The following is a 26,060-nucleotide window of genomic DNA, read 5'->3' as shown; positions in this document are numbered from 1 at the left end:
CACCTCCTAATGTTAAGAAGGATAAACAAACTGTAGGGGCACCTGGGTGGCTCAGTTGGTTAAGCATCCAACTCTTGGTTTCGGTTAAGGTCATGATCTCAGGGTTGTGAGACTGAGACCCATGTCAGACTCTGTGCTCAGCATGGAGTCTGCTTGGGATTCTCCCTCTCCCTCTGCCCCTCCCCCTGCATGCATGCTCACTCATGCTCTCTCTCAAATAAATCACTAAGTAAAAACAAGAAGAATAAATAAACTGTATATGAAGTGCTGATAAGTTAGAGTGAGTCATCAATAAATACAGTTGTCACTGTTGTTACCTGTTCTGGGACCAGTGTAAGAGTAGAGCTCTTGGGAACAATTACAGAAGGAAGAGCTGGTGCGGTAGGAACAGAGGTTGGTGGATTCGAGGAGATCTGAGCGGCCTATCAATGTGAAATATGGAAATATTACTACTGGAATAACACAGCCACCCCAAGCCCAGTTTTTCCACTTAGATGGCTCAATCACTTCTCTCAACCAAAGGTCCTGGGGAGAGGGTGCTGGCCCAGAGTCAATCATCAAGTGTGCTATCTGCCCAGCATTTTTTGAGAAAAGTGCTAATAGTGTGCACATAATATAGTGAGTATTCAATAAAAGGTGGCTTTTATAATTAGTAACTAAATTACAATTTAATAAAGTGCTCTTAGTTTATCCAAGGATCTGCAAGATAAACTGCCACGTGAGATTATTGCTGCCCTCTCTTTAGGTTTTTAAAAAGAAATGCTAAGTCAATTCATATCAAGTCTTTTTAGGCCACAACTGGCAAGATACCTCCTTCTCCCCTAAGGAATGCCTCTCAAAGTCAATTCCTCATTGCCAACTTTGAGCAGAGAACCCGAAGCACAGGGCTCAGGCCAGAGTTTTGACATTAAGGTCCAGAGAAGTCACCTAGAAGTCTTGTAAAAATTAGGAGTTTAATTTAGTAGATTCCAGTGGAATATGCCTAACAAGCTTCCATATTATATATACCCCAAATCACATATTGAGTAACAAGGTCCTACACCACCACTATATTATGCCTTGAAAGAAAGACTAAAAGAGGCATGGTGAACAGACTCATGGCAGGTACGAGGTTGGGGCAGGTGGCTAGTGGCCAGGGAACAAACTGTACAAGTAGAAGAGTTAGCTTTCTGGACAAAGCCTCCACAAAGATGAGACTTCTGGTATACACCTGAACTGCTTTTCCATCAAGCCAGGACTCACCAATCTACAGAAGGGAAGAATGACTGTTTTCACACTTATGGAAATTACGGAGTTAAGAGCTGAACTGTAATTAGTACTCAAAGTATTACAAGTTCAAAACCTTATTTGCAAAAATTATTATTAATACAAGACTCTCCGTGGTAGAGACCCTTGCCTGTCTAGCATGACATCTTTCTTTTGAAAACTGCCCCCTCCTCTGCTCTATCCAAATGATTTCCAGATGGAGTCACCATCTTCTTACATGACCTCAGTTAATTTGTTCTGAAGTAGGAAACCAACCCAGATTGGTCCCTTTTCCAAGGTTTTTGAGCTTGGAATCTGAAAAAGCTAAAGCTCTAACATGAAAATTTAAGACCTATGTTATCTACTATGTGGGAAAAGCTAGTCTGCAATGAGAGACAAGTCATATTTGAGTGGTTTGTTCTCTGTTGTTTCAAAGATCCAGTGAACACCAACCTTCTTGTGGCTTGATTATTCTAGGAGATATTACAATGGCCTTCTCATAAATTCATCTTTTTGCGTAGATTGGACAGAGGCAGGGTTGTCCCTTTCAAAGAGAGAAGACTTAATATACTATCTAATTCTGTATGAGCTCAAGAAAGTCATCCTACCTCTTGTCTTGCTGTTTCAGCCTCTGCATCTGAGGGAGGAAACTGAACACCTTTCTTGAGAAGGTCAAGGTACACTTCTTTCACTTCGCTGACATCCACACCTCCTGGGAAACCTTGCGACCAAGTCTGAATTCAAGAGATGGGTCCAGAGTTAAAACAGCAGCAAAATCAAAACAATTTTTAAGCTGGTGACAGAAAATGAGAGATTGACAATTATGTATCTTACTCAGAGAGCTGGTTTTGAATGTCACAGACAAAAATGTATGTTTTCAGAGACTAGAAAAACAATATATTTTTAATCATCAAATTCCCATGCCTCAGCATTTTAAAGAAAGCCTGGAATAGGTATTGTTTTTTTTGCTGTACTGAATCCAGAATTAATAGACAGATTCTAAAATACCATCAGTAGTTCCTTTGCCAAATAACTTTGAAAGTAGTCCGCTGTGTACTCTAGAACATAGTTTGTCTGCCAAATAAATGTACACATTACTCTTTTTCTTACCTGACATGAATAAGATAGAAACTGAGAGAAAGTAGGAAGATAACTACAAATTCTTCAGAAAAAGGGCACCACGCCATACCAAGAAATTATTATGACTCGGAGAATGAAAGAGTAAAATGCTCTCTGGCTTGATCCTAGGTCTGTAAAGGATCACTAAGCCTATTGGGAGGTACATAATTAGAGCTCCCATCTTAGAGGTCTACCATCCCATAAAGCATACAATAGACTTACCTTGATGAAATTCAAGATTCTATGCTGAATGTCTAATGGCAAGGTGTATCTGGGGTTCAGAAGCTTAACCAGACTATCTTTAATGAATTCCTTCTTCACAATCAGAGATTGGAAACTTGGACCACAGTTCTGCATGCACATGTCAATAAGCTAAATTAGACAGAAAAATTAAAATTTAATTATATCTCTGGCAAAAACCACCTCCTAAATATAAGGTAAAAATTGCTAAGTAATGATTTCCACCAGCATTCCAACTAAACAGGATTTAGTGTCTACTAAAATCGATGGCAAAGCATTAGGTTCTGGGAATGTGAGGAAGTATGTAAGGCATGAAGGAATGGTCTGGATGATAAATTACAGAGTCATCCTCATTACAAATCTTTAAATTATCACCAAGTGATAATTTAGGGCCAGGTGGTCTTAAGACTTTCAGTGAAAGGTGGTCCTAAGCTGGCCTTTAAATAATAACTAAGTACAAAGGAGTATAGAGCTATATTCCAGGCAGGTAAGTGGTATTTAAATGAATGAGTGAATGAATGAATGACAAAGCATTTAAGTTATCAGGAGGAAAATGAGTACTGTGGTTTGTAGGGGATTCTTCATGTAGGCAGACTGAGACACTGGGAAGGTGGTGTGGATGAAGTATGGAGGGGCATCATGCAGACTGTAGAGAAATGCATGGCAGTGAATGGGAAGAGTTTGGCCACTGAACTAAGAAGCCAGTGAAGGGTTCTTGTTAGTTTGTCACCATCATACCTCTATTCTGAACTTGAGAGAAAGGTTAAGGACTGCAAAGTAATACTCTAGGAAGGTTTTCAAGCAGCACTCTACAAAGGGGACCCAGAAGGATGGAGAATCCAGTAGGGACCTACTAGTCCTAGACCCACTAGAACCAAGGCAGAAAGGCCTAAACCAGGGAGATATGGGTGCAAGAAAAGGAAAGACAGGAATCACAAAGGCAGAACTGTACAACTGACATGTGGCGGAAAAGGATGGCTGAATGTTAGGCCGCTGTTATTCTGCAGATTGATGGCACCTTGGATGGAAATTTGGAAGTGGACGGAGTTGCAGGCTTGGTCTGGGGTAAAAATGAGGAGATGAATTTTATTTTTAATTTTTAATTTTTATTTTTTGAGAGAGAGCGAGCATGAGAGCAGGGCAGGGTAGGAGCACAGGGAGAGGGAGAGAGAGAGAGAGAATCTTAAGCAGGCTCCATGCTCAGCTCGGGGCTTGGTCTCACAACCCTGAGATTCATACGGCTTAACCAACTGAGCTACCTAGGCACCCCGATGAGTTGAATTTTAGATATTTTGAGTTTCACAGTACTATGGACTAAATGTCTGTGTCCCTCCCAAATTCATATGTTGACATTCCTAATCCCTAATGTTGAGGGTATTTGGAAGTGGGTCTTTTGAGAAGTAATTAGATCATGAGCGTGTAGCCCCGAGGAATGAGATTAGTGCCCTTATAAAAAGGCACAAGAGATGATCTCTCCTGGCTGTGTGAGGATGCAATGACAAGAAGGCCACCTATAAGCCAAAAAGTGGGCTCTCACCAGACATTGGATCTGCTGACACCTTGACCTTAGCCTTCATAGCCTCCAGAACTGTGAGAAGTAAATGTCTGTTGTTTACACCAGCCAGTAGGTGGTATTTTTGTAATAGCAGCCCAAGATGATAAAGGCAAAAGAGATGGTGGGACATTCAAGTAGCGATGTTTAACGGAGCTATCCATGCACAGCTGCAGTTCAGGAGGGAGGGAGCCTAACATGAGAAACCAAGGCTGCGTGTGAGGAGCAGGGAAGAATGGCTAGAACACTGGGGGTTCACCTATCACATCGGCCAGAAGAAACTCCATGAAGGCAACCAGAGAGCAACCAATGGAAACTGAAGCATAAAATATAGAGAACATAACATTGGGAAAGTCAAAAGAGGGCAATTTCTACAAGGATCGTGTGTCAAAACAGCAAAGGATGTGAATGGAGAAAAACACAGCTAGGTTTGTCAGTTAGTGGGGTCATTAGGTTTGGGGGGCATTTTCAATTAAGCAACATGAGCAGAAGTAAGGCTAAGAAGAAAGGAGCTGGCATTGAAGAACTGCATGCAGAAAGCAGATTTCTACAAGTGATCTAAAAACAAAGTTAAAACTCCATTTTCCATGCTGCCACTTCTCAAGTAGAGAGGTCACAGAAACCCATAATGGAACCAGGAGAGGTATGATCATCTCTGCAGAAAAGCAGCCCTGAAAATGGATGCTCCACCCTGCTCTGTACTGTGTCACTAGAAGGGCAATACAAAAAGAAGGTATGAGAGCTGTAGTTTTAAGGGCAATGTGGCTAAGAAGGCAATCAGAAAATACAGAAACTGAACACATGCGGCTAGTTATCTGAAACACAGCAAATATTGATTTTTAAAGACCTACTTATTTGAGAGAGAGAGTGCACGAGCTAGTGCACAAGTGGGGGGAAGGGGCGGAGGGAGAGGGAATCTCAAGCAGACTCCGCTATAAGTGCAGAGCCCAATGCAGGGCTCAATCTGAAGACCCTGAGATCACGACCTGAGCCGAAACCAAGAGAGGGACACTCAACTGACTGCACCACTCAAGCGCCCCTGAAACACAGAAAACATTTAAAGCGAAGGAAAATAAAAACAAAATCCAAAACCTATTGAGATGAATATTTTAAAGCAAGTTGTTCAGAGAAAGTTAAGTTGAAAAGTTGAATAATGAATGACTTTTGCTGGATGCATTATGATGAGTTATTAGGTGAAATACGGAGAGGAAAAGAACCCCTAGTTCAATGGGAATTTACAGAAATACTTCATCCAACCCATTAGGCAGTCTCATTAGGCAAGACAGCCTCCAAGTCTCACTTTCTCTAATGGTGAAACGAATGGGGAGTTTCTTGCTAAATATTTCACAAACCAATTTTTATCTTTGGATCACTGAGATTTTATGGTAATGGGTAACATTCCCAGGAGGTTACATGCATAAAATCAGAGCGTCAACATGGAATGCTGAGAAAGTTAACATCTGGAGATCACAAATCATGGCCCTTTGTGTTTTCCCACTGGAATCTAGAATTTCAGGACTAATTACTTCTAGCTCACCTCTTTCATTATATCACCGGTACCTCTTTCACCCCAGAGTCCACTGAGTATTGTGGCAAATTGGAAGAATTAATATGTTGCTTTTACACATTTTGAAATTGGGCTTTGGTATGATTTAGGTATTCAGATTGTGTTCAGATAACCTATCTTTGGAAATAGTAAAACCAAGACACCATAATCTCAGGGGGGATAGGGAACCTAGAACCCAAGGGACCAAGAGAGATTAAAGAGAGTAAGACTTCAGGCCTCACTAATCTCTGTTTGTGCTGGACTCGGACGCTGCTTATCGTTCTAAGCCTCAGTCTTCTCATCTGCAAAATGAGCCATAATATCTCCCTCTAGAGACTTCTTGTAAGGCCTAATGAAATATAATGCATATGAAGAGGCGGACATGGTGCAGGACCTTAATAAATGGTAACTATTTTGATCATCTCTTTCCATGGACAATTTCCTATCAGGAGAGAATCTGTTTAGCTGATATAAGTATTCTTCTTAGAAAGACTGGAAAAGGAGCCACTTGGTAGTTTTAGTTCTTGCAATAAATTTCTGAACCAAGCACCAGGCTTTGGGGCCATCCAGAGTTGAAGACCCCACCAAGGTATGGCCATGCCAGGGGATGAGCTCACTCTACAATGAGCTCGTGGAGGAATGGACACATACTACACAAATTCTGAAGCCCCTACAGCTCACCACCTAGGTGGTGGTCCACAAAGGCCTATTAATTAATTGATTTCCAGGAACCTGTTCAACAGCTTTCCACTTGACAATGATAATATGTCTTGCTGAGACTTATCACAATTGACTCATTCAAAGGGTTAGCCTCTGGCTAAGAGTTATGAAGCTTGGTAACAAACTGCTTTTTAAAAAATAAAACTACTGGCTTCTTGACAAAACTTCTCCACCAACTGATGGTAGGAAATCACAGTGTAGTCCAATCCCATCAAATACCTGACTAAGGCTAACAGGTCCGTGGAGAAACCAAATGACACATAATTCAAAGAACATTTATAATTGACTTTGACAGGCTCTCATCACTTCAGAGTAATGAAATGGAAGTGTCATATATGGGGATTCATTTTTAAAGAACTGATTGGTAAACATTTAATTGCTTTGATAGACACTGGATGATTCTTTCTGTGATTCACTTCTCTCATAATTAGGTCTTGCTTAAGTTAATATTAAAGTCCATTCTGAAGCCAAAAACACCTCTGCAATGCAGTGAGTAGTCAGAAGTGAGGGGACTGGGCAAATATGCAGGAGGCTATCAAGAGTCAAAGGCCTATTTAAAGAAAACCCAAGAAGTAGGTACCTTAATGAACTCTGACCCTAACAGTGAGGAGCTATTCTGATCCCCAACCCATGACTCTCCCCCCCTTATTTTGGCACAGGTTTTAGATTTGTTTGTTCTCACATTCTGGCATGGAAAACACAAGGTGGAAGATGTACAGTTATCTGAGGTGGGGCAGGTAATGGGAACGGGCAGCTGGTACAGCTAGCTAGTATGGCTTGAGAGATCAGACTACCTGAAGGGAAGAAGAATGGGGACCCAAAGAGAAATGGAGGGCCAGAAGAGACAACACTCTAGAATAACGCCGCTTCCTCAGGGAAGGGTCCCAGCTCAATATCAGAAGAAGGAACTAGGATAGAGAAAGATAGAGAGATAGGGTAAGAAGCAAGCACAGAAATGCCAAGAAGGCTGGGTACCACAAGAAAAAGACACACCCACTATACAGAATAAACAACAGAATAAACATAGGTGGTGTAAATTCATCTTCCGTCCTTATCTTCTTCAGTCAATTCTCCAAACCTTCAGCAGCCTTGAGATAGCCTAGATCCCCTCCATTTTAGGGCACAGCTACATCGCTTTCTATCCCAATTCTACAGTACATTCCATTAGCCCTGGAGTCTTCCTGGATACAAGGAGAGTGGGATGGGGGCTGAAGGACAATCGGCTCAGTCCCTGATACACTGATGTACTGAGTTTTGCACCAGGTACTAAGGAGTTGAAGACACCAATGAAACACAGTCGTTCTTCAGAGGAGATTGATCCATTCTGAGAAGCAAAGTGGTATGGCGTAAGGGCCTGGGATTTAGAATCTGAGGATTGAGTTAAAATCTTGCCTATGCCTCTTAAATAATGGAGGAAAAGAAAACCCCACAACCTCACTGAGTCTGTTTCTTCATCTGTGAAACAGAGTTAAGAATAGAACTACTCCACAGGGTTGTCAAGAGCATCCATTAGGTACCAAAGGTTTTTCCCCCCATCATCGACCCATGGTTCTGGTAGTTCTACTTTAGTGCCTACTCATCTCTCAAGTTCTTCCATTCTGGGACCTTCCCTGAGGTGGCTGCTATGAATAAAGGACAAGGGAGAGGTTTTTTAAAAAAAAAAAAAAAAAAAAGAGGTAAAGGAGGAAAAGGCCTCTAAAACTATGTCCACATCCTAACTTGAAGGGTTTCTTCAGAGATAGTGTCAAGACCATTTAATTCATTTCTTCTCATTCTGTTAATCTCCAAGCAAGAGGTGAGTTTTCTTCCCCATGAAACTCAAACACTGGAGTTGTGTGTACCTCAGCCCCATAGTCCTCTGGATGAACACTCCCTGAGTCCCTCAGGGGAGGGTGATGCTGGCTGGTTAGGGCCCTAACCCTGTGGCCTGGGGCCTGGCTGAGGTAAACAAAGGCATGCGGGAGAAATGAGAATGTCATATGGCTCACTCTCAGGCAGCAGGCAGGGCTGGCAAAACATACCATAGTAAAAATGGCAACTCACCGAAATGACTGAAGAGGTCATATGGCCGAGGATGAGGGGAAAAACGGGAATGCATCCAGTAAGTGCCCACACCCGAGTCACAGACAATAAGGTGTACAGCACTGTTTAAATCAACAAAGAACGGTCTCCAAATTATACTACACAGGAGAGCTTGGTTGAAACTTAAGGAGCTGCCAGCACCTCAGAATTCCACAGAGCTGTTCAAGTAAAGGTAAAAAGCTAACAGGGAAGCATTTTTCAAGACTTCAGTTCTCCTCATGGGTAACACATACACAGACTTCTTGACTCGTTCAGGATCTACAAGTTTTGTATTACCAGTTCCCATCTCCTGACCAGGAAAAGCTGACTTTCCAGGAACACACTCTTTCCACAAAATTAAATGCTATGACAATCAGCAAAACTCTCCCAATTCTGTAATTCTCAGTTTTAATTCATACTCAAAATAGATTTTTGCTAATATTTTTTTTTAACCAAAAACTAAAGATGTGTCTACGTCTTAGGAAATCCTGGTCTTGATTTTAACATTAAAAGTACTTACTGACAAGGTGAGTTGGATTTCTTTATGATTGTAGTTTTTCGAAATCCTTTTCTTCAAAGCTTTTACTGCATCTTTTGGCCTACAGCAATAAATACAGTGAAATCATCAATTTAGGCATTGCTGAAAATAAGTAGTCTCTGAAAAGCAATGTACATTGTGGAAAGAGGAGTGGCTAAAGAGAAGACCAAGGCCCTGATTCTGCTTGAGCAGATTACTTAATTTCTCACACGTGTTTCCGCATACATCTAGACAGACAATACTATCTACCCACTTGAGAGAATCAAGTATTTACATAATAGTATTACCTAGAAAGCACTACATGTGAAATGCACTCATATCCCTATCCCTCTATCAATGCACAAAACTGGTTTACAGGAAATGTAATTCCCAAAACAATGAAGGTTACCATTTTTGATTAAGACTATTTCCCGAGCACCCTCCAGGGTAGGTGATGCAGGAGGAATTATGACTAATTAGGTCAGCTTCTAATAGACTACCATTTTACATTATAAAAGAAAGACTTATGTAAAAGTAGAGGATCGAAATTTACTTTGAGGTGGTCAAAAGGTACAAACTTCCAGTTATAGGATCAATAACTCCTGGGGACATAAGATATAATATGATGACCATAGTTAACACTGCTGTATGGTATATTTGAAAGTTGCTAAGAGTAGACACTAAAAGCTCTCATCACAAGGAAAAAAAATTTTTTTTGAAACTATATGGGGTGACAGATGTTAATTTATTGTGGTAATCATTTTATAATACATGTAGGTCAAATCATTATGCTATACACTTTAAACTTATACAGTGCTGTATGCTAATTGTAGCTCAATAAAACTGAAAAAAGAATACAAATCCTTTTTACATACTACCTTCCAATTTTGTCTGTGTTTGCATGGGTAGAATTTTTATTATATGACAATTACACATGTTTACATAGAATTACAACTATTATAAATATATAATTATATTTCTAAAAAATCGCATATAGAATCTAGTATTAAACTTTTAGAAAGGTTTAAGAATAAAGATACTTTTTTGAAAGGAAAAACTTTACTTTGAGATTCCTTTTTGTATTATCAATGAAAAAATTAGTATTATCCATGAAGAAAAGTTTCAGAGGATCCAAGATTATAGGGAAAACACCATAAACACCTTAAAGTACTAACCTTAATACACTCAATTAATATAGTCAACAATTAAGTGTAATGTTTTCTTCGTCAACAATCAGCATAAACTAGACCAAATCTTTTTGCTATCAGTTACCGCTTGAATGTGCCCAGGATAATTAACAGAATTGTATCCTTTATAACAACCTGTAATTCAGACTAAAGTCACAAATAGTTGGCCTGATTTTTTTTTAAATATATCAAAAAAGGAAACATCAAATTTAATTTAAAGGAAAAAAATCAGAAATTGTATGAGAAAACAACAGAACAAATCAATTCCTGAAAAAAAAAAAAAAAGAGTTCTGCATCTTGGTGATCACATTTATTGAAAGGGTTGGAAAAAAATTAAAATGCCCTTTAGCTTAAGAATTTTTTAGTTATCCGCAAATCAACTTGTTTCAGAAGTGGAAGAATCCTTGGTCATTTCTTAATATCAAAATTTACGCAGGTTTCTCTTTTGAATGTCTTCTACATTTAAAAAGGCAATCATACAAAAGCTCCTATATTCCATACATGATAAATTCTTTGTTTCAGCCAACTCTTAATGGAGGGGCAACTAGTACAACACCATCTCCCCGGACAAAAAGCATTGGAGTATTCTGTTTTGTTGATTTATATATCTCTTCGTATGTTTCCTCATCAATTTTTATAGTAGTACAGTTTCTTCCACATCTCCCAATATCATATTTAAATGCTGATCATAAGCACGTAACCTGCCTCGAAGCTCTCTGTCATTTCTCATTTTCACATAAATTTGCTCATCCGGGCTGAGCCTGATGAGATCCAGGGGCTCTTCTACAGTGTTGGTAGTTTGTTGCTGGTCCACGTTGTCCGCCATGTTTCAAACCCTGCGCCCTTTCCCCTGGCCTTACTGATTTTTTTTAAAGCTTTAATTCCCTAAAGTTTAAAAAGTATAACAAAAGACAGCACATCATTGAAGAACACAGCATGAAGGTGGGCGAGTTGACATTAAGAAAAAATTGTCTTATAACGAGAAAAAAAAAAAAAAAAGACTGCTTCATTATTTCCTGGTTAATAATGACAACTGCCCAGGACAGGTCACCACCAGGAGTTCATGAGCTTCTGGATAGTATTTTTCACTTACGGTAGCATAAAATACTGGCTATCAGAGCAGAGGGAATTTCTAAAGAAGGAAACAATTCTGCTTTCTTTAAAGAAAAAGGAATTGGAGCTTCCCAAAGACAAAATTTAAAAACTATTAAAGAAAAGGCAAAGAGAAAAATGATAATGCATTCTCAGATATTCCACATGCTGAAATAAGCAGCTGTCTTTATGTTTCAACCAGACATGTCTTCAAAAGATAGTGGTGTCCAAGGTGGGATGAAAACACTCAACAAGAAAACCAGAGTCTAAGAGAAAATGTGCTGTGGTTCTGATGCTTCTTATCAGAGGCAAATGCGTGCACCACACACTGTACTCACCCATCATGGGCAGTGTTAATTATGTCACAGATGTGCATAAACTGGCCCCAATCTTCAGTCTGAACTCCAGCAAATGTAGCCTTTTCTGCAAAGAAAAAGCTGTTGTGTTGAGTCTGAGCTACAACAGAATAAAAAATGTCTGGTCTTCCTGAAATAATCTGCCTGGGGTTCACTAGCAAGTATCATTAAGTTTATATTACCAAAAGGCAAAGAGATTTTTTTTTTCCTGAGCAATTCCCAGTAATTCCGGAATCAATCAGAACTCAAGTTCAGAGTGCTGTCATTACAGCAGTAATGAATGACCTATTATAAAAGCTGCAGGCACAACATCGGGCTGTAGGGCCACGATGGGTCGGCTAAATCTCCGTCTGCTGGCCTGTCTCCCTGAAGACAAGAACCTATTGAGCGGCCACCTACAAACCCAAGTGCAAAGTATTTTATCTTATGCAACTTCATTTAACCCACTGTTATAGATGACGAAACAGAAGTTCAGAAAAGTTAAGAAAATTACCCAAGGCTACACAGCCAGTACAAGGTAGAACTAGCATTCAAATTTAAGTTATTTGATGTCTGTTTTTGTTTTTTTTAAGTCATTTATTCTTGGTGGGGGGGGGAGAGGGGGCATGTCGAGAAAGAGATCAGAACTACTGAAATTGTCTGTGTCCTTGAGCATTAAAGCAAGGTCACTCCCAGCACCTGTACTAACCAAAGCTGCACTAGGCAGACTTGAATGCTTCTGCACCTGGAACCCCATCAAACAATTAGATATTTTTCCCTCTCCACACATTCTCCTTAAGAATACAAAATGCCATCTGGGAAGAGTAAAAAACACAACCTAAATGAGCTCAATATATTTCCTTCATGAAAGGAGAAGATTCTCAGCATGAAAACAGGAGGTCTAGGGGGAATGGAGAGAAAGTTAAAAAGGATAATGAAGAGGAAGAAAGAATAGGGTTTGGTTGGGTGAACCCCAAAGCTTAGCCTGCTTCCAATCTAGGAAAAAAGCTATTTGAATTTGGCATTCCATGGACAAAGCTGACTGTGTTGTTTAGACACATACTGTTGTTCCTTCTGCCAAATTCCCTGCTCTCTATTCCCTGTGCTTCCTCCCACCTTCCCATTTTAGAAAACTCCTATTCACCCTTCAAATTTATCCCTTAAGTTGAGTGTTTTGTGGTTTCCTTGTATTGCAAAGGTACCGTACTGTAGTTACTACCTGTGTCCCTCTTCCCTACAAGATTGCACATTTCCTGACGGTTGAGACCATGTCTCATCTTTGCCTCATCCAGGTCCAGGCATATAGCTGACAGCAAATATTTACAGCATTAAATAATTCATCAGCCTATGAAGAGGCAATCTGAATCTATTTCTACTCAAAGTTCATTTTAATATCCAATAGGGATACAGCCAGCAACAGTTTAGAAAGCATTTCCCCCTTAGTGATAGTTACTCTCACCCACTTCTAAAGATGGGGGAATCTTAAAAGGTTCAGGTTGAGTGGCGTGTTCCCTGTTAACTGAGCTGCAGGCAAAACTGCCCAAATCGGAGTCTTCTTACTATAACCACTAGGTTCTCAGGATTTTGTCACCCCACTAAGTTCCTGACATTATCACGCTTTGCTTGGCATCCACAGGCACTGTGCCACACCCGGTTCCCAAGGCGGGTTTGGAGGCGAGGCGGAAGAAGGGAGACGGTGCTGGTAAAAAACAGTCCGGTCCCTGGTTTCTGCTTCCCACTACGTTATTCAGAGTACAGCCACGGAAGGAAGGACTTGGGCAAATACCTGCGTGGTCGCTCCAGAGCCCTCCTGTGACCCCAGATCGCTCCCCTACTCCCCGCTTCCTTCACTCCAGTGCTGCGCATTTTCATTCTCTTTGTTTACCCAGAAAAAGTGACTCAGGTTGTTAAGGGCTCGACGCCAGAGAGAACTGGTTTCAAGGGACCTGCGTCTCACAGTGAAGTCACGTCTCTCCCTCTTCGGTAAAACAGACACAGCCACACTGGGCCCTCCAGTGGGCAGCGCACTTGACGAACAACTTTCCCCTGGCTCGGAGTTTACCCTTTCTCCTTGCACAGGCCCAAACACTCCTCACCTGAATCCCGTGCGTGGTTCACCTGTTCGGTTCCACGCCCCAGGAAGCACCAAAAGGGAGGCAGATTTTAAGGAGGGGTTCCAAGGGGAGTCAGCCATAAAGAAATGCCTCAAAGGGGCCGGGGGTGGGGGTGGGGGTGGGGAGGGATTCGGGTGCTCTGTGAAAGTTGCAGGGGGAGGGGAAGGATTTCCTCAAACTTGGACGAGGCCGAGAATGCAGTCAAGCGGGAAGGGGCCCCGGGTCCCCAAAGCCTGCCCTGGCGTCTCCCTCCCCCGCTCTTTACCTATGAGGTGGCCTACGGAGGTCGCATAGGGATCCCGGTGACTCTTCCCAAACGCCATAGTAGCCCCACCGAGCCGGGCCCAGGAAATCCGCCTCCACCGCTCTCGGGCTCCCGACTCCACCCGCTCGGTGCCCCTAGCTCCTCCTCTTCGCCCGGGCGCTTCCCGGGCTCCGCCGAGGCTGCGCGACCTGCCCGGCCGCTGCGGGGCGCCGGGCATCCGGCGTGGGGCGAGGGGGCGGGGACACGGGGCACCCGCGCACCTGCCACGTGCCCCGCGGGAGCGGCGAGAAGGCGGCGCTCCCCGCTGCAGGGGGCGCGGGCGGGCGGCGGCCGCCGCGTGGAGCCCGCGGGAGAACCGCGGGGCGCGCGCGGGCTGGGGACCCGGGTGGGCTTGTCGTCCCCGGGGAGCCGGCAGCCCTGGGGTCACAGCCTGGGGATTAGAGACCCTTGCTTTGATGCTGCCGCTTACCGGGCAGGTTACTGCTCTTCTCTGCGCCTCTTGCTCTCCTTTGTAGAGAAGGAAATGTGGGGTTAATAACACAGATCTCAGGATTATCATGAGAATTAAGGATGTAAACCGCTTAGATCAGTGTCTGGCACCCACAAAATAAATACTTAACCACTGAATGAATTGAGTAACTAGAAATACTTCCTATCCCCACCCTCACCCCAGAGATCCTGAGGAGATAGGTGTGTTCCTTGTCCTTTAAAGGAGGTAATATATGGGAAGAGGGATTGGCTTCGAATTTAGGGACGCCCCAGGAGCCGGCGTCCTTTGTCTCGCCTTTACTTCCTGAGGGACATCGGGGCGCCGCCTAGTAAGCTGTGGGTTCCTCACCCTCCCTCCCGGGAGTTATGTTTTCCAGTAAAGCTGAGGAGAGGAGAGGAGAGGAGAGGGGCTTTCCTCCTGCTCCGGCAGGGAGTGTGTTTGGCCTCAGAACTGCTTTGGAATGTAAATCTGAGCCTGAGCAGTCCAAGCCCTTTCCAGCTGCCTTTCAGAAGCGGAATTTATTTCCTTTTCCTGTGCATTCAATTAACATCTGATTAGCCATGTTAACAATCTCCAGTGATGCCGAAGACTGCTAGAGTCGGGTGTCTCCAGGTGATGGCAATTAGCCATAAGATGGGCTTCCTGTCCCTCCAGACCTTGCTTTTTGGGTCAACTTGGGACATTTCTACAATCCCTTCTTTGGCCCTGGAAATGGTGACTAGAGAGATCAAAGAGGTCTTGTTCTGACTTATGTCCTTAGTCTTACATTTTAAAATAGACCTCAAAACCAATTGTAGTGGTGCCAAGGGGTTAACTGACTTGTTTTTCCTATTTCTGTTATTTTGAATTTTTCTTGACCTAAGTGAGCTAATATGGGATTCTAAAATTTAGAATGAAACATCTTTACTGTGATGGTATTCCTTACAATGAGTTTAGTCCTACCTGTAACTGATCTTCTCCACCTGCTTATCCAGGGTGAGTGGCTGTTTCAGATGGTGCCATTTATCCACTTCCTTAGGCATAACTACAGCCTGCTGACACTGTTGAAAAATCTCGTGACATCACCCACCTAATCTCCATTCCATGTTATAGATTCTAGGAAAATATTTCACCCTCTCTGAACCCTACAATCAAACAATCTTAAAGAGAAAGTCAACTTTAGCGTAGGCTGCTGGTGATGTCAGTGGCCTTCCAACAGGGATTGAGAACTAGGAAGGAACCAACCATCTGGGTAGATTTTTTTTTTTAAGATTTTATTTATTTATTTGACAGAGAGAGAGCACAAGCAGGCAGAGCAGCAGGCAGAGGGAGAAGCAGGCTCTCCGGCCGCAGAGCAGGGAGCCAGATGTGGGTGGGGCTCGATTCCAGGACCCTGGGATCATGACCTGAGCCGAAGGCAGACGCTTAACAGACTGAGCCACCCAGGTGCCCCTGGGCAGATCTTTAACGTAATTCTGCTACTTATATGAGAGGTGTTTTGTTTCGTTTTAAATTTTCTTGTTTTACAGAATCAGGCACTGAGAACAGGGGAAACAGCACCAAGAAGTGTATTCAGGATGTTATGGCTTCGTAAATGGAACCAGGATCTCAGCTATGCCTGGGGAGTTTTTCCCTCCCCACGTGCATAGAAGGGTGTTATGGTGGTTGCAGTCTTCTTTTTCTGTGCTCTGCCACTTTCTTCAAGATCCCTCTACTTCCCAGGGGTGCAAATCAGCTCAGCCAATGTTAACATGGTCTGGGAGCAGGACAGTAGAATTCACAACCAAGTTAAGGTCAGAGAAGGGGCAGAATCCCAGGAAGAAACAACGGTAAAATTTCTGGATACCAGGAGCAGAACTCTCACCAAAATTTCAATTGCAAAGAACACTTTTTTTTAAAGATTTATTTATCCATTTGAGAAACTGAGTGGGAGGAGGAGCAGAGGGATAGAATCTTTAAAGCAGACTCCCTGCTGAGTGCAGAGCCCATGGATGTGGGGCTTGATCTCCAGACCCATGAGATCATGACCTGAGTTGAAAACCAAGAGTCGGCACTTAACCAACTGAGCCACCCAGGCGCCCCTCCAAAGAATACTTTCTAAACCTGTATTTATATATGTCATAACGCTAAGTGGAAGTAAAGAAAATAACCTTTATTTAAAATATGTGAAGTGGGGTGCCTGGGTGGCTCAGTCGTTAAGCATCTGCCTTCGACTCAGGTTATGGTCCCAGGATCCTGGGATCGAGCCCTGCATCAGGCTTCCTGCTCAGTGGGAAGCCTGCTTCTCCCTCTCCCACTCTCCCTGCTTGTGTTCCCTCTCTTACTGTCTCTCTCTGTCAAATAAAATCTTTAAAAAAAAAATATGTGAAGTACCTGGAACTAGAAATCTATTTGAATGTATTCTCCATAATCCTGAAGGCAAGTAGAATTCACTTTATTTTTATTTATTTTATTAAAGAGAGCAGGAACACACGCAGGGGGAGTGGGAGAGGGAGAAGCAGGCCTCCCGCAGAACAGGGAGCCTGATGTGGGACTCGATCCCAGGACCCTGGGACCATAACCTGAGTCGAAGGCAGATGCTTAACAACTGAGCCACCCAGGTGCCCTCACTTTATTTTTACAAATATGTAATCTGAAATTAAGAAAAATAAAGCTAATACATAGCTTGGCTAGTTTGAATAATGGCTGCCTGATTGTAAAGTGTATATTGCCACTAGGTGAATCTGCTCAGTGAGCAAGACATCCCCCCCTTTTTTAAAGAATCTGTTTGATTGTAAGGGAAACCTCTCAAAGAAGATAGGAATAGGGGCAGTCATATACTTTGCTGGTACAGAGTCCTGTTGTTCTTTCTGTACTTCTTCAAGAATGCTGTATTTTCTGTACTAGAACTGTATGCTAGCTGTGTTCTAAATACATTACAAGCATCATCACTTAATCCTATCATAGCTCTATGAAACCAGTAACATTATTACTGTTTTACAGATTAGGAAAACCAAAGTAAACAAATTTTCACACAGTCACTTTGCTAGTGAAGGACTCTCTGATGCCCTTCCCATTAAGCCATCCTTTTTCCCCCCACCCCTCACATTCAGGGAACTTCTCTATCCTACACTCCTTTTTCTGACTATTTCTCACGATCTTCCCTGGACTTCATTTACCTCTCTAGCCTGCCACAGTTCCACAGTCTGCCTTTTCCTCTTTCTCTCTTTTTCCTCAGGGTGCCTTCTCCTGGTCCCTTCTCTATGAAGTCTTTTCTGACCACTCCCAAGGGAATTGAGCTTTTTCTTTCCTGTTCTACACATAGATTTGTGTCTTACAGCCCACAACACTTTATATGTCTTCTTTGTTTAGAAATCTGTTCCCTGCCTCTGAGATATAAGTCCCTCAAGGGAACAGGACCCTTTTTACTGGACTTACTATCCAAGCACTCAACAGGCCTCAAGGAATGTTTATTGGATACATAAATGGCCCTCCTAAATCTTGAGCTTCTCTATTCTTTCTGAGATCCAGTCCTTACTTAATTCCCTCCTGGATGCCTTGTCAGAACCCTAACCTTAATGTATCTAGAATTACACTCATCTGCTTCCTCTATCATCTCAATATCCTACCTAACATTTCTGAGGAAGGCAGTTACTGATGTATTGGAGTCACATGGATTGCTTTAACGAGTACTGATGCCTGCCTGTGTCTCAGCCTCAGAGACTCTGATTTCACAAGCCTGGGATGCATCAAGGGCATCAAGACTTTTAAATGTCCCCAGATGGGCTAATGGTACCATTATTCCACAAATAAAATACCTTGAAGTTGTCCCCAACTTTTCCCTTTCTGTCAGTTATTTCCTTTCCATAGATCCCCCACCGTGTGTTCTTTATATCTCTGTCTCCTTGCCTTTTTCCCCCTCTATGGACACTGCTCAATCCAGCAGTTCTTAAATGCCATAAGTCTTAATACTGTTTAGGGACGAAACTGGACTGAAGCCTTGGTTCTCCCAAACACGGCCAAGACCCTATGTACCTACAAATGTATTATTTAGCTTTAAAATTTACTGTCTTTTATACAATAATTTACCTATTATTTTTGAAAACCAGAGATACAAACATATGTTGACTTTATTTCCACAGTTATTTTTAATATACTAAATCTTGGCCACTCCAGGTTCTGGAAATTACCTTCAAAGCTCAGCCTTCCCTCTCTTCCAGCTCTTGGGATCACCTGTATCAGCTTCCCATGAGAGGACTTCTCTCCCCAAGCCCCACGCCAAGCACTTATTTATTCCATGTCTTTGGGCTTTCACCCAAACTCAGAGACCCAAGATGAGAGTGGACAAGGCACACAAGAGTGGTGGAAGCTAACCCTTGTTACTTTCTACTGGGTCGGCCACTGTACAAAGTGCTTTGGTATCTCCAGTAAGCCTCATAATAATCTTATAAATTAAGAATCATTCCTGTTCTACTCACTTGCCTAAAGTTACTCAGAATCAGGTGATGAATTTGGGTTTGTCTCATTCCAAAGCTTGGACCCTTTTCCAGTTTCATCTCTCTGCCCCCAGAGAAAGGATCATGTCACAGATCTCAAGGAGGACCTGCAGCATCTAGCCCAGTGCTCCTCATCCAGCAGTGCCAACTAGGAGTGCATTGATTGACTTCAAACATTTACCCTTGCTCCAGTATTGAACTTTAAACCATGCAGGTGCTTTCATTAGCTTCCCTCATCATCCTTACAATTAAGGATCTTCATTGAGATCTGGGACAAAAGAGCATCTGTTGGCTGAATTCCCATGAGGCATAAAACCAGTTTTATTTGGAAAATAAACTAAGGGAACCCGTATTTTCATAACCCAAGCCAACTGTCTTTCTGTGGATTTCATGATCTCATCAGTTCACACTTAACTCATCTGGGGTTCGTAATTTAATTCCCGTGTGTTCTTTTGAAAATCTAGCTCAGATTTGCAAGTCAGCTTGCCTGGTTCAAATCCCAGCTTTCTGATGATAAAAATAATGAGATGATGAATGCAGGCACTTAAAATGGTGCTTGGCATGTAACAAAGCTAAATAAATATTAACTAGTTATCATTTCTTTTCATCCAGCCTACTAGGTGGCCTGAAATAGCGAGGCTTGGCAATATCTCCCTAAACGTCGTGTTTAAATATGTAGGTGTTACCTGTCTGGGAAAAGAGGACCCTATTAGCACACACTAGCATTATGCCAGTCACACATTTAGTTTTTATTAGCACATTATGAATAAAGTGTGATTTGTTGAACAATTTACTTGAAGAAAGGTCTTGTGGGAATGGGGCTCTGAACAACCCTGAGACTCAGAAATGGGATTTCAGGCTGGAGCCTAGGAAGCGCAGGCCCAGAGGGAGCCTACTGGGAGTTTGTTCCACAGGAGAGCCTTGAAAGAGGAGGTGGACAGCAAGGTGAACAGAGGCATTTCATTTAGATGCCAAAATTGGTTCAAATCCTAGTGCCACTATTCACCAACTGTGGCCTTTGACCGGCAAATCATTCCTTCAGAACTTGTTTCCTTATCTAGAACAATGGAGCTAATTCCACAGTTCTCAAAAAGCGGGTCTCAAGATTAAATGACACAACATTTGAACACTTTTTAACAATGCCTTGGCATATCACTCGTGCTCACTAATTGCTAAAGCCCAAAGCCTAAATAAAGTAGGTTCCTATTCCCAACTTTCTACCATATCATCGTGGTTATGCCCTTTATGACACTGATTAGAATCTGAAATTGTCTTGTGCAATTATTTACTTGTTGTCTGTTTGTAAGACTTACTATTGCCACCCCTTACACTGCAAAACATACCCTCTAGTCACCTTGCTCTGCCTCTGGGTAAGACCTGCCCCTGAGAGCAGACCTACCCAAAAAGATGAATATTTGCTCCTACATCCACATCTCCCATTCATCCTCAGCCCACTTCAGTCTAGCTTTAAGGTCCCTTTCAAATGTGAATACTAAGGACAGACTGCTCATTTCATCTTGCTTTCCCTCCTAATACCACCTGTCACAGGTGACCATGCCTGTGTCTTGAACACAGTTCTCTTAACTCTTGCAATAGGACAGTGCGCTTTCCTGGACTTCTCCTATAGCAGTGCTGATCTAAGGCCTTTCTCTCCATGCTGGTCTCTCTTTATCCTATTCCTCCGTGTCACTATCTTCATAGCACTTACTAGTATTTGAAATGGTCTCATTTCTTTATTTGCATGTTTATAGTTGTCTTTCCCTAATCTGGCTCTGTGAGGGCAGAGAAAGGTCTGTTCCATCCATCACTGCTTTGCTCAGTACTTTCCATAGTTCACTGAAGCTAAAACGCCTTCTGTTGCAAGATGCACTGTTGTTTTAGGGACTACTAAAAGATAAAAAAAAGTTCCCAATTAAATGATGACTTCCTGCTTCCTTATCATTTAGAATGTTTATGTTTATTTAAATAACCCCTTGAGACTTATCAGAGCTAGACTTTTTTTTTTTTTTTCTGGTATGTAGGATTTCTGCTCATGCACGAAAAGGAAAATGTAAGCAAAATAAATTTAACACAGATTTTTTTCTTCCCATACAGAATCAAACTCTCCCGACTCACTCTTTGACTTAGAGATGTCAGTGTGTCACTGTGTTTTCCAGCACCACATCATCCTTTGGGCCATTAAGAGCACTGGTAACAGCATTTCTTAAGAGTGCCCCCTATTCTCTCCTAGTATTTTCTCTTAAGCTGTTGACACCCATTTTGCAAGTTTCAATGGTGGTGCTTTCTTAATCTTACCAGAAAGCGTCAAGAAAGGTTTTTCAGACAAGGAGCAAGACTCGATCCCTCCCCAAATGGTCCTTAACAGATTTGGGACCAAAGCATCAAGGTGTTGCAGTGGTTTCGGGAGTCCCCAGCAATAACAAGCAGATTGCACCTGCCCAGGCAATGACAACTACATCCACATCTCTACTGCTGCCTGGTGAGAAATTATAACACACCACAGTTGTAAAAATACGTCAGAAAGGTTAAAATATGAGAGAAAAAAAGAGTATATTAGAACTGTTGAAATTCCCTAGTAAGTACTTTATAGATAATTGCTCAGTGAATGAATATATGAATGGAAATTGTGTTACTGCTGTGTAAGGCAACCAAAGTCTAAAATAAATCACATAAGAAAGAAAGAAATCCCATGTATCAAGCAATTATTCCATTTGCCTTTAAATTCTGGGACCAGTCATGAATACTTGATGATGATTATACTTCAGTCTAAGAGCAGGTTTTAAACTGTGAATGTACCTTTTCACTTACAATTTTACTTACCACTTATTTTATCTTAGAAGTTTACTTCAGTGTACTTTAAATTACCTGCTTTTAAAAAGCTATAAGTATTATTCATATTTTCAATAAAGTGCCCTGAATTTCTTGTGTATGGAAAACAGAATGTTTATTTTATACAGGTAATTTTTTTAAACCACGAGAGGGCAGCCTTGCTTAACTTATCAAATTCTCCCAAAGGCCTAGCTGGGCAGCCACTTTCTGGCAGAATGCTTCACTGAATGGGGAGGGAGGGCTCCAGGAACCCCAATCAGCTGTGTTTTCAGGGGTTTCACTGCTAAAGGCTAGCTGCTCCGCAAGGAAGCACAATAATTCTGCTCGTTGTTTTATTTTCCTGGGGTCTCACATCGGCAGTAAAACCGGCATAACAGTAAAACCTGGTATTCTTTATTTAGCAGGCAGATAGGGGGTCTACGGGAGGTGGTTGTGTGGGAGAATAGACATGTATCAGGGATCAGGTGGCTGTAGGAGGGGATGGATTAATAAAAGCCATGTATAGGATTTGAACTTCTGGATGACAAATTCATATCTATAGTTGTGCAAACTTCGAAATATCGTTAAAGCCTGCCTGGAGAGGCTACACCATTAAGAAAGGTGTGAAGTTGGGGCACCTGGGTGGCTCAGTCAGTTAAATGGCATCTGACTCTTGATTTTGGCTCAGGTCATATCTCACGGTCATGGACTGGAGGCCTGTGTCAGGCTCACCACTCAGCGGGGAGTTTGCTTGAGATTCTTTCCCTCTCCCTCTGCCCCTCCCCTTGCTCATGCGCTCTCTCTCTAATAAATAATAGAATAAAATCTTTAAAAAAAAAGAGAAAGATGTGAAATTGAAGATGGGTTTTGCAATGGAAGTGTGTCATGAACAATTAGAATAGCTGATTAGGAAGACATGAGAGAATCAAGCCTTATATTTTATATCCTTATTAGATCATTTATTCATTCATTCCTTCACTTAGCACACATGATTGAATTTAACACACAGAGGCATAGCATGAACTCCTCAGCTAGTGAGAGAAACTGTCTGGTAAATGGTAATTGCAATTCAATCTAAGTGGTGACTAAGTATGTGGACAGAGTACCACTGGAGCACAAACTGGGAACTAACTTTGCATGGAGGATTAGGTACCCACGTGGATTAAGGCTCTGCATAGTGTTAGAGCCAAGTCTATTAGTGTAGGCTTGAGCACAAATAATGCAATGACCAGGAAGGGAAGGGAGCTCTAGTAAGTCTGGATCTCACAAACTCTGTCTCTAACTCCCTTAAAGGGAGAATTTTGCTTTAAGAGCTTTTCCATCTCTATAGGGGTGAAAGCAGTTATGAAGGTGTGCCCAATGTCCTTTACAGTTAAAGGTCCTTCTATGTCAGCTTTGCTGAGTTATGAGAACATATGGCAATATTCACTTGTTCATTTTTTTTTTTTAAGATTTTATTTATTTATTTGACAGAGAGAGAGAGAGCACAAACAGGAGGAGTGGCAGGCAGAAGGAGAGGGAGAAGCGGACTCCCTGCTGATCAAGGAGCCTGATGCAGGACTCTATTGTAGGACTCTGGGATCATGACCTGAGCCAAAGGCAGACGCTTAACTGACTGAGCCACCCAGGCACCCCCACTTCTTCATTCTACAAACACATAAGGAATCAGTGGTATGTGAAGGAGGTAAAATCCAATCTTTGTGCTCCAAGTGCTCACAAGCAAGGAAGAACTTGTAACTTATTTCTTTGTGCAAAAGGAAGGAAAATTCGGTTTTCATCAAGTCCTGGAATGTAGTGATTACAGTTTTTCCTCATTGGCTTCTCAAAAAAATATCAGGATGAGCTTTGGAATGCCTGGGATGGAAGTGGTAGAAATCATAGTATTTCATATTAGTCTCAGCCCCAGGTTATAAGGTGAATGCTCAAACATGCTCCTTAAAAAGCATAGTAAAACAACAACATTAATTTCATCCCAGAGCTAAATAGAAACGCTTTTCAGATCATGTCCTGTTTTGATAATTCTGTATCAGGGCTCCCCAACATGCTTGGAGGTATGTTCCAATTCACGGAGGGGGAAAAAGAGTTATTAAAGAGATAATATAGGATAAATATCACTTTTAAGTGAATTTATATATTATTCACAAAATCATCTATATACATTTAAATGTATGTCCATTTATTCAGTCCATAGTGTGCAATCTGTCCCCAAGGACTTAACTCTGAGCCTCCCTGAGGCCTTTAGCCTCAAAATACCTGCTGTACTCCTGAGCCCTTCCTGAGGAAACCCATGTACAGCCCCTTTCAGAGCACTTCCTTGCTTTGAACACTTGGCCATGTTCTAAATGAGAGCTCAGGAGACACTTTCTGTAAAAAGCCAGAGAGTAAATATTCTAGGCTTTGTGGGGGAACTCCTTCACTCTGCCTGCCCCTGTAGTGTGAGGGCAGCTACAGACAATACTTAAATGAACCAGAGTACAAAAAACAGGTGGCAGGCCAGATTTGGCCTGTGGGCCATACTTTGCAGATCTCTGTTCCAAATCATCTGATGCTACCATTTTCGTTAGAGAGAGGACACCTGAAGAACGGGTAGCAAATCTATTAGCCAGTCTCAAGGTGATGAGCAGCCTTGGAAGGAACCTGGCATGAGATTTTTTAATAAATTAATGTTTCTTGATAGATGGATGGATGGATGGATAGATAGGTAGATGATAGATAGATACAAAAATTATTACTAGGATCAGCCACAGCAGGAGCCAACAGTAGTCAGAAAGTATCAGTAAACTAAAGCCAAAAGGGAGAAAAATGATATCCAAGTAGAGGGTGGAGTAGCTGGTTAATGATACCAATAGTAGAGAATCTGAGAAGATTACCACTGGTGGGTGTTGTCAAATTTTTGATGCTAATTTCCTGACAAGACAATGGGTCTTGAGAATTGTGTGTCCTGAAAAAAAATCTTACAGTTTTGAATCCATATTCCAGCTTCAGTCTGGCCGTGCCTGAGTTTCTGGGCGACTTCTATTCTTCTTTGTTCCACATGCAGCCTCACAGCTGATTTCTTGTTGCTAGAGGTAACCTTAATGAATCTCTGTTTCTGAGAACTCCAAAGAGCCTAGCTAAAACTGTCCTCTGCCTGTAAGTTGGGAACCAGAGTTGTATATCAAATATTCATCACCAATATGGCTGGCTATGTTAGGAGATTTCTCCGTTAATCATTTGTTTTATACTTTTTCTCTAGTCTTTGAATGGAGTAAGACTAAGTAAAACTTCCCTTGAAAAAGCACAGACATTTTCTCTGGGGGCATTTGACGAGGAACAAGCATGAATGTATCTCCCCTCCAGGCCATTCTGTGCTGCTCAGTGAGGCATTAGGGCTCCATATGGCGGAAATTGTTCCATGACAAGTCTAGTTTATTCCAGTTGTTGCTTCTTTTGAAGTTCTTGGGGGAAACCTTTCATATTTCTCACCTGAATGCAGCGAAGGATTTTGGGCTGCCTGGGAACAGGTTTAAAGGAAGGTTACATTATTAATCAATACTCTTTTATGTCCAGTTATCCCTGGCCAGAGATGAGTCCTTCACATCACTGTTAACAGTCCCTAGAATTTAATTCAACCCTTTTCATCTCTGACAGTGTTTTATGGTCCCATTCTCTGGCTGCCAATCTTAAAATAACAGATTTGGGAAGAAATTTTTGTCCTTTTCTTCCACAAAATGGGAAAGTACGATTTTTTTTGCAGCTACTCGGGGTAGAAAGGTATTTTATTTTTGAAGGGGGCTTGGATTTGTTAACCTGTCTTTTTTTCCAACAGCTATGCTGAAGGGTATTTTATTTCACTGACTCATTCTTACTCTTAAGAAAAAAAAAAGCTTAGCCAGTTGCCAAACATTGCATTAAACATGGCATTCTGCTTTTGGAAACTGTTCCTTATAGATCTGACTGTACACTGAAATTATTAATATGAATCCCTTAGCTATCCCCTCTTGGGAGCAGGTGAAAATAGACATCATTACTATTATTCTTTTAGGCACCAAACTACATTAATAATATACCTAAGATTTGCAAAATTGCCATGTACTACTAGACATCAAGGCACAGAATACTGATAACTTGTCCAAGGTCCTGTAGTAAGCAGCAGATGCATTTGATTCCAGTGTATGTAACCACTGCACCATCTGGCTTCCATGGGGTTATGCCCATGAGCTCAGGCTTCAGAAACCTTAAGAGAATTCTCCATGTGCAGAGCATGGAGATCTGAAGAAGAAAACCCAAGTGTGAACAATGAGATATTTGATCCTTCTGAATTTCCATTTTTTCT

General features: G+C 41.9%; 1 protein-coding gene and 1 pseudogene across 1 annotated transcript in view; both read right to left on the bottom strand.

The window, feature by feature from the left end:
- TOM1L1 (target of myb1 like 1 membrane trafficking protein) overlaps positions 1 to 14,208 on the bottom strand; it is a 37,712-nt gene extending 23,504 nt beyond the window's left edge. The window contains exons 1-6 of the mRNA XM_081805973.1: positions 13,994 to 14,208; positions 11,618 to 11,702; positions 9,004 to 9,082; positions 2,587 to 2,736; positions 1,854 to 1,979; positions 318 to 422 (exon numbers count right to left, since the gene is read on the bottom strand). Of these exons, the coding sequence (XP_081662099.1) occupies positions 318 to 422; positions 1,854 to 1,979; positions 2,587 to 2,736; positions 9,004 to 9,082; positions 11,618 to 11,702; positions 13,994 to 14,051 (603 nt within the window). The 5' untranslated portion in view covers positions 14,052 to 14,208. The remainder of the gene's footprint in view (positions 1 to 317; positions 423 to 1,853; positions 1,980 to 2,586; positions 2,737 to 9,003; positions 9,083 to 11,617; positions 11,703 to 13,993) is intronic.
- LOC102734327 (U6 snRNA-associated Sm-like protein LSm3 pseudogene) lies at positions 10,483 to 11,611 on the bottom strand (annotated as a pseudogene).
- Positions 14,209 to 26,060: the final 11,852 nt, after the last annotated feature.

Source organism: Leptonychotes weddellii, chromosome 15, assembly GCF_054177405.1.
Source record: "Leptonychotes weddellii isolate Sample4059 chromosome 15, ASM5417740v2, whole genome shotgun sequence".
Classification (NCBI taxonomy): Eukaryota; Metazoa; Chordata; class Mammalia; order Carnivora; family Phocidae; genus Leptonychotes; species Leptonychotes weddellii.
This window is presented reverse-complemented; position numbering and strand designations above follow the sequence as displayed.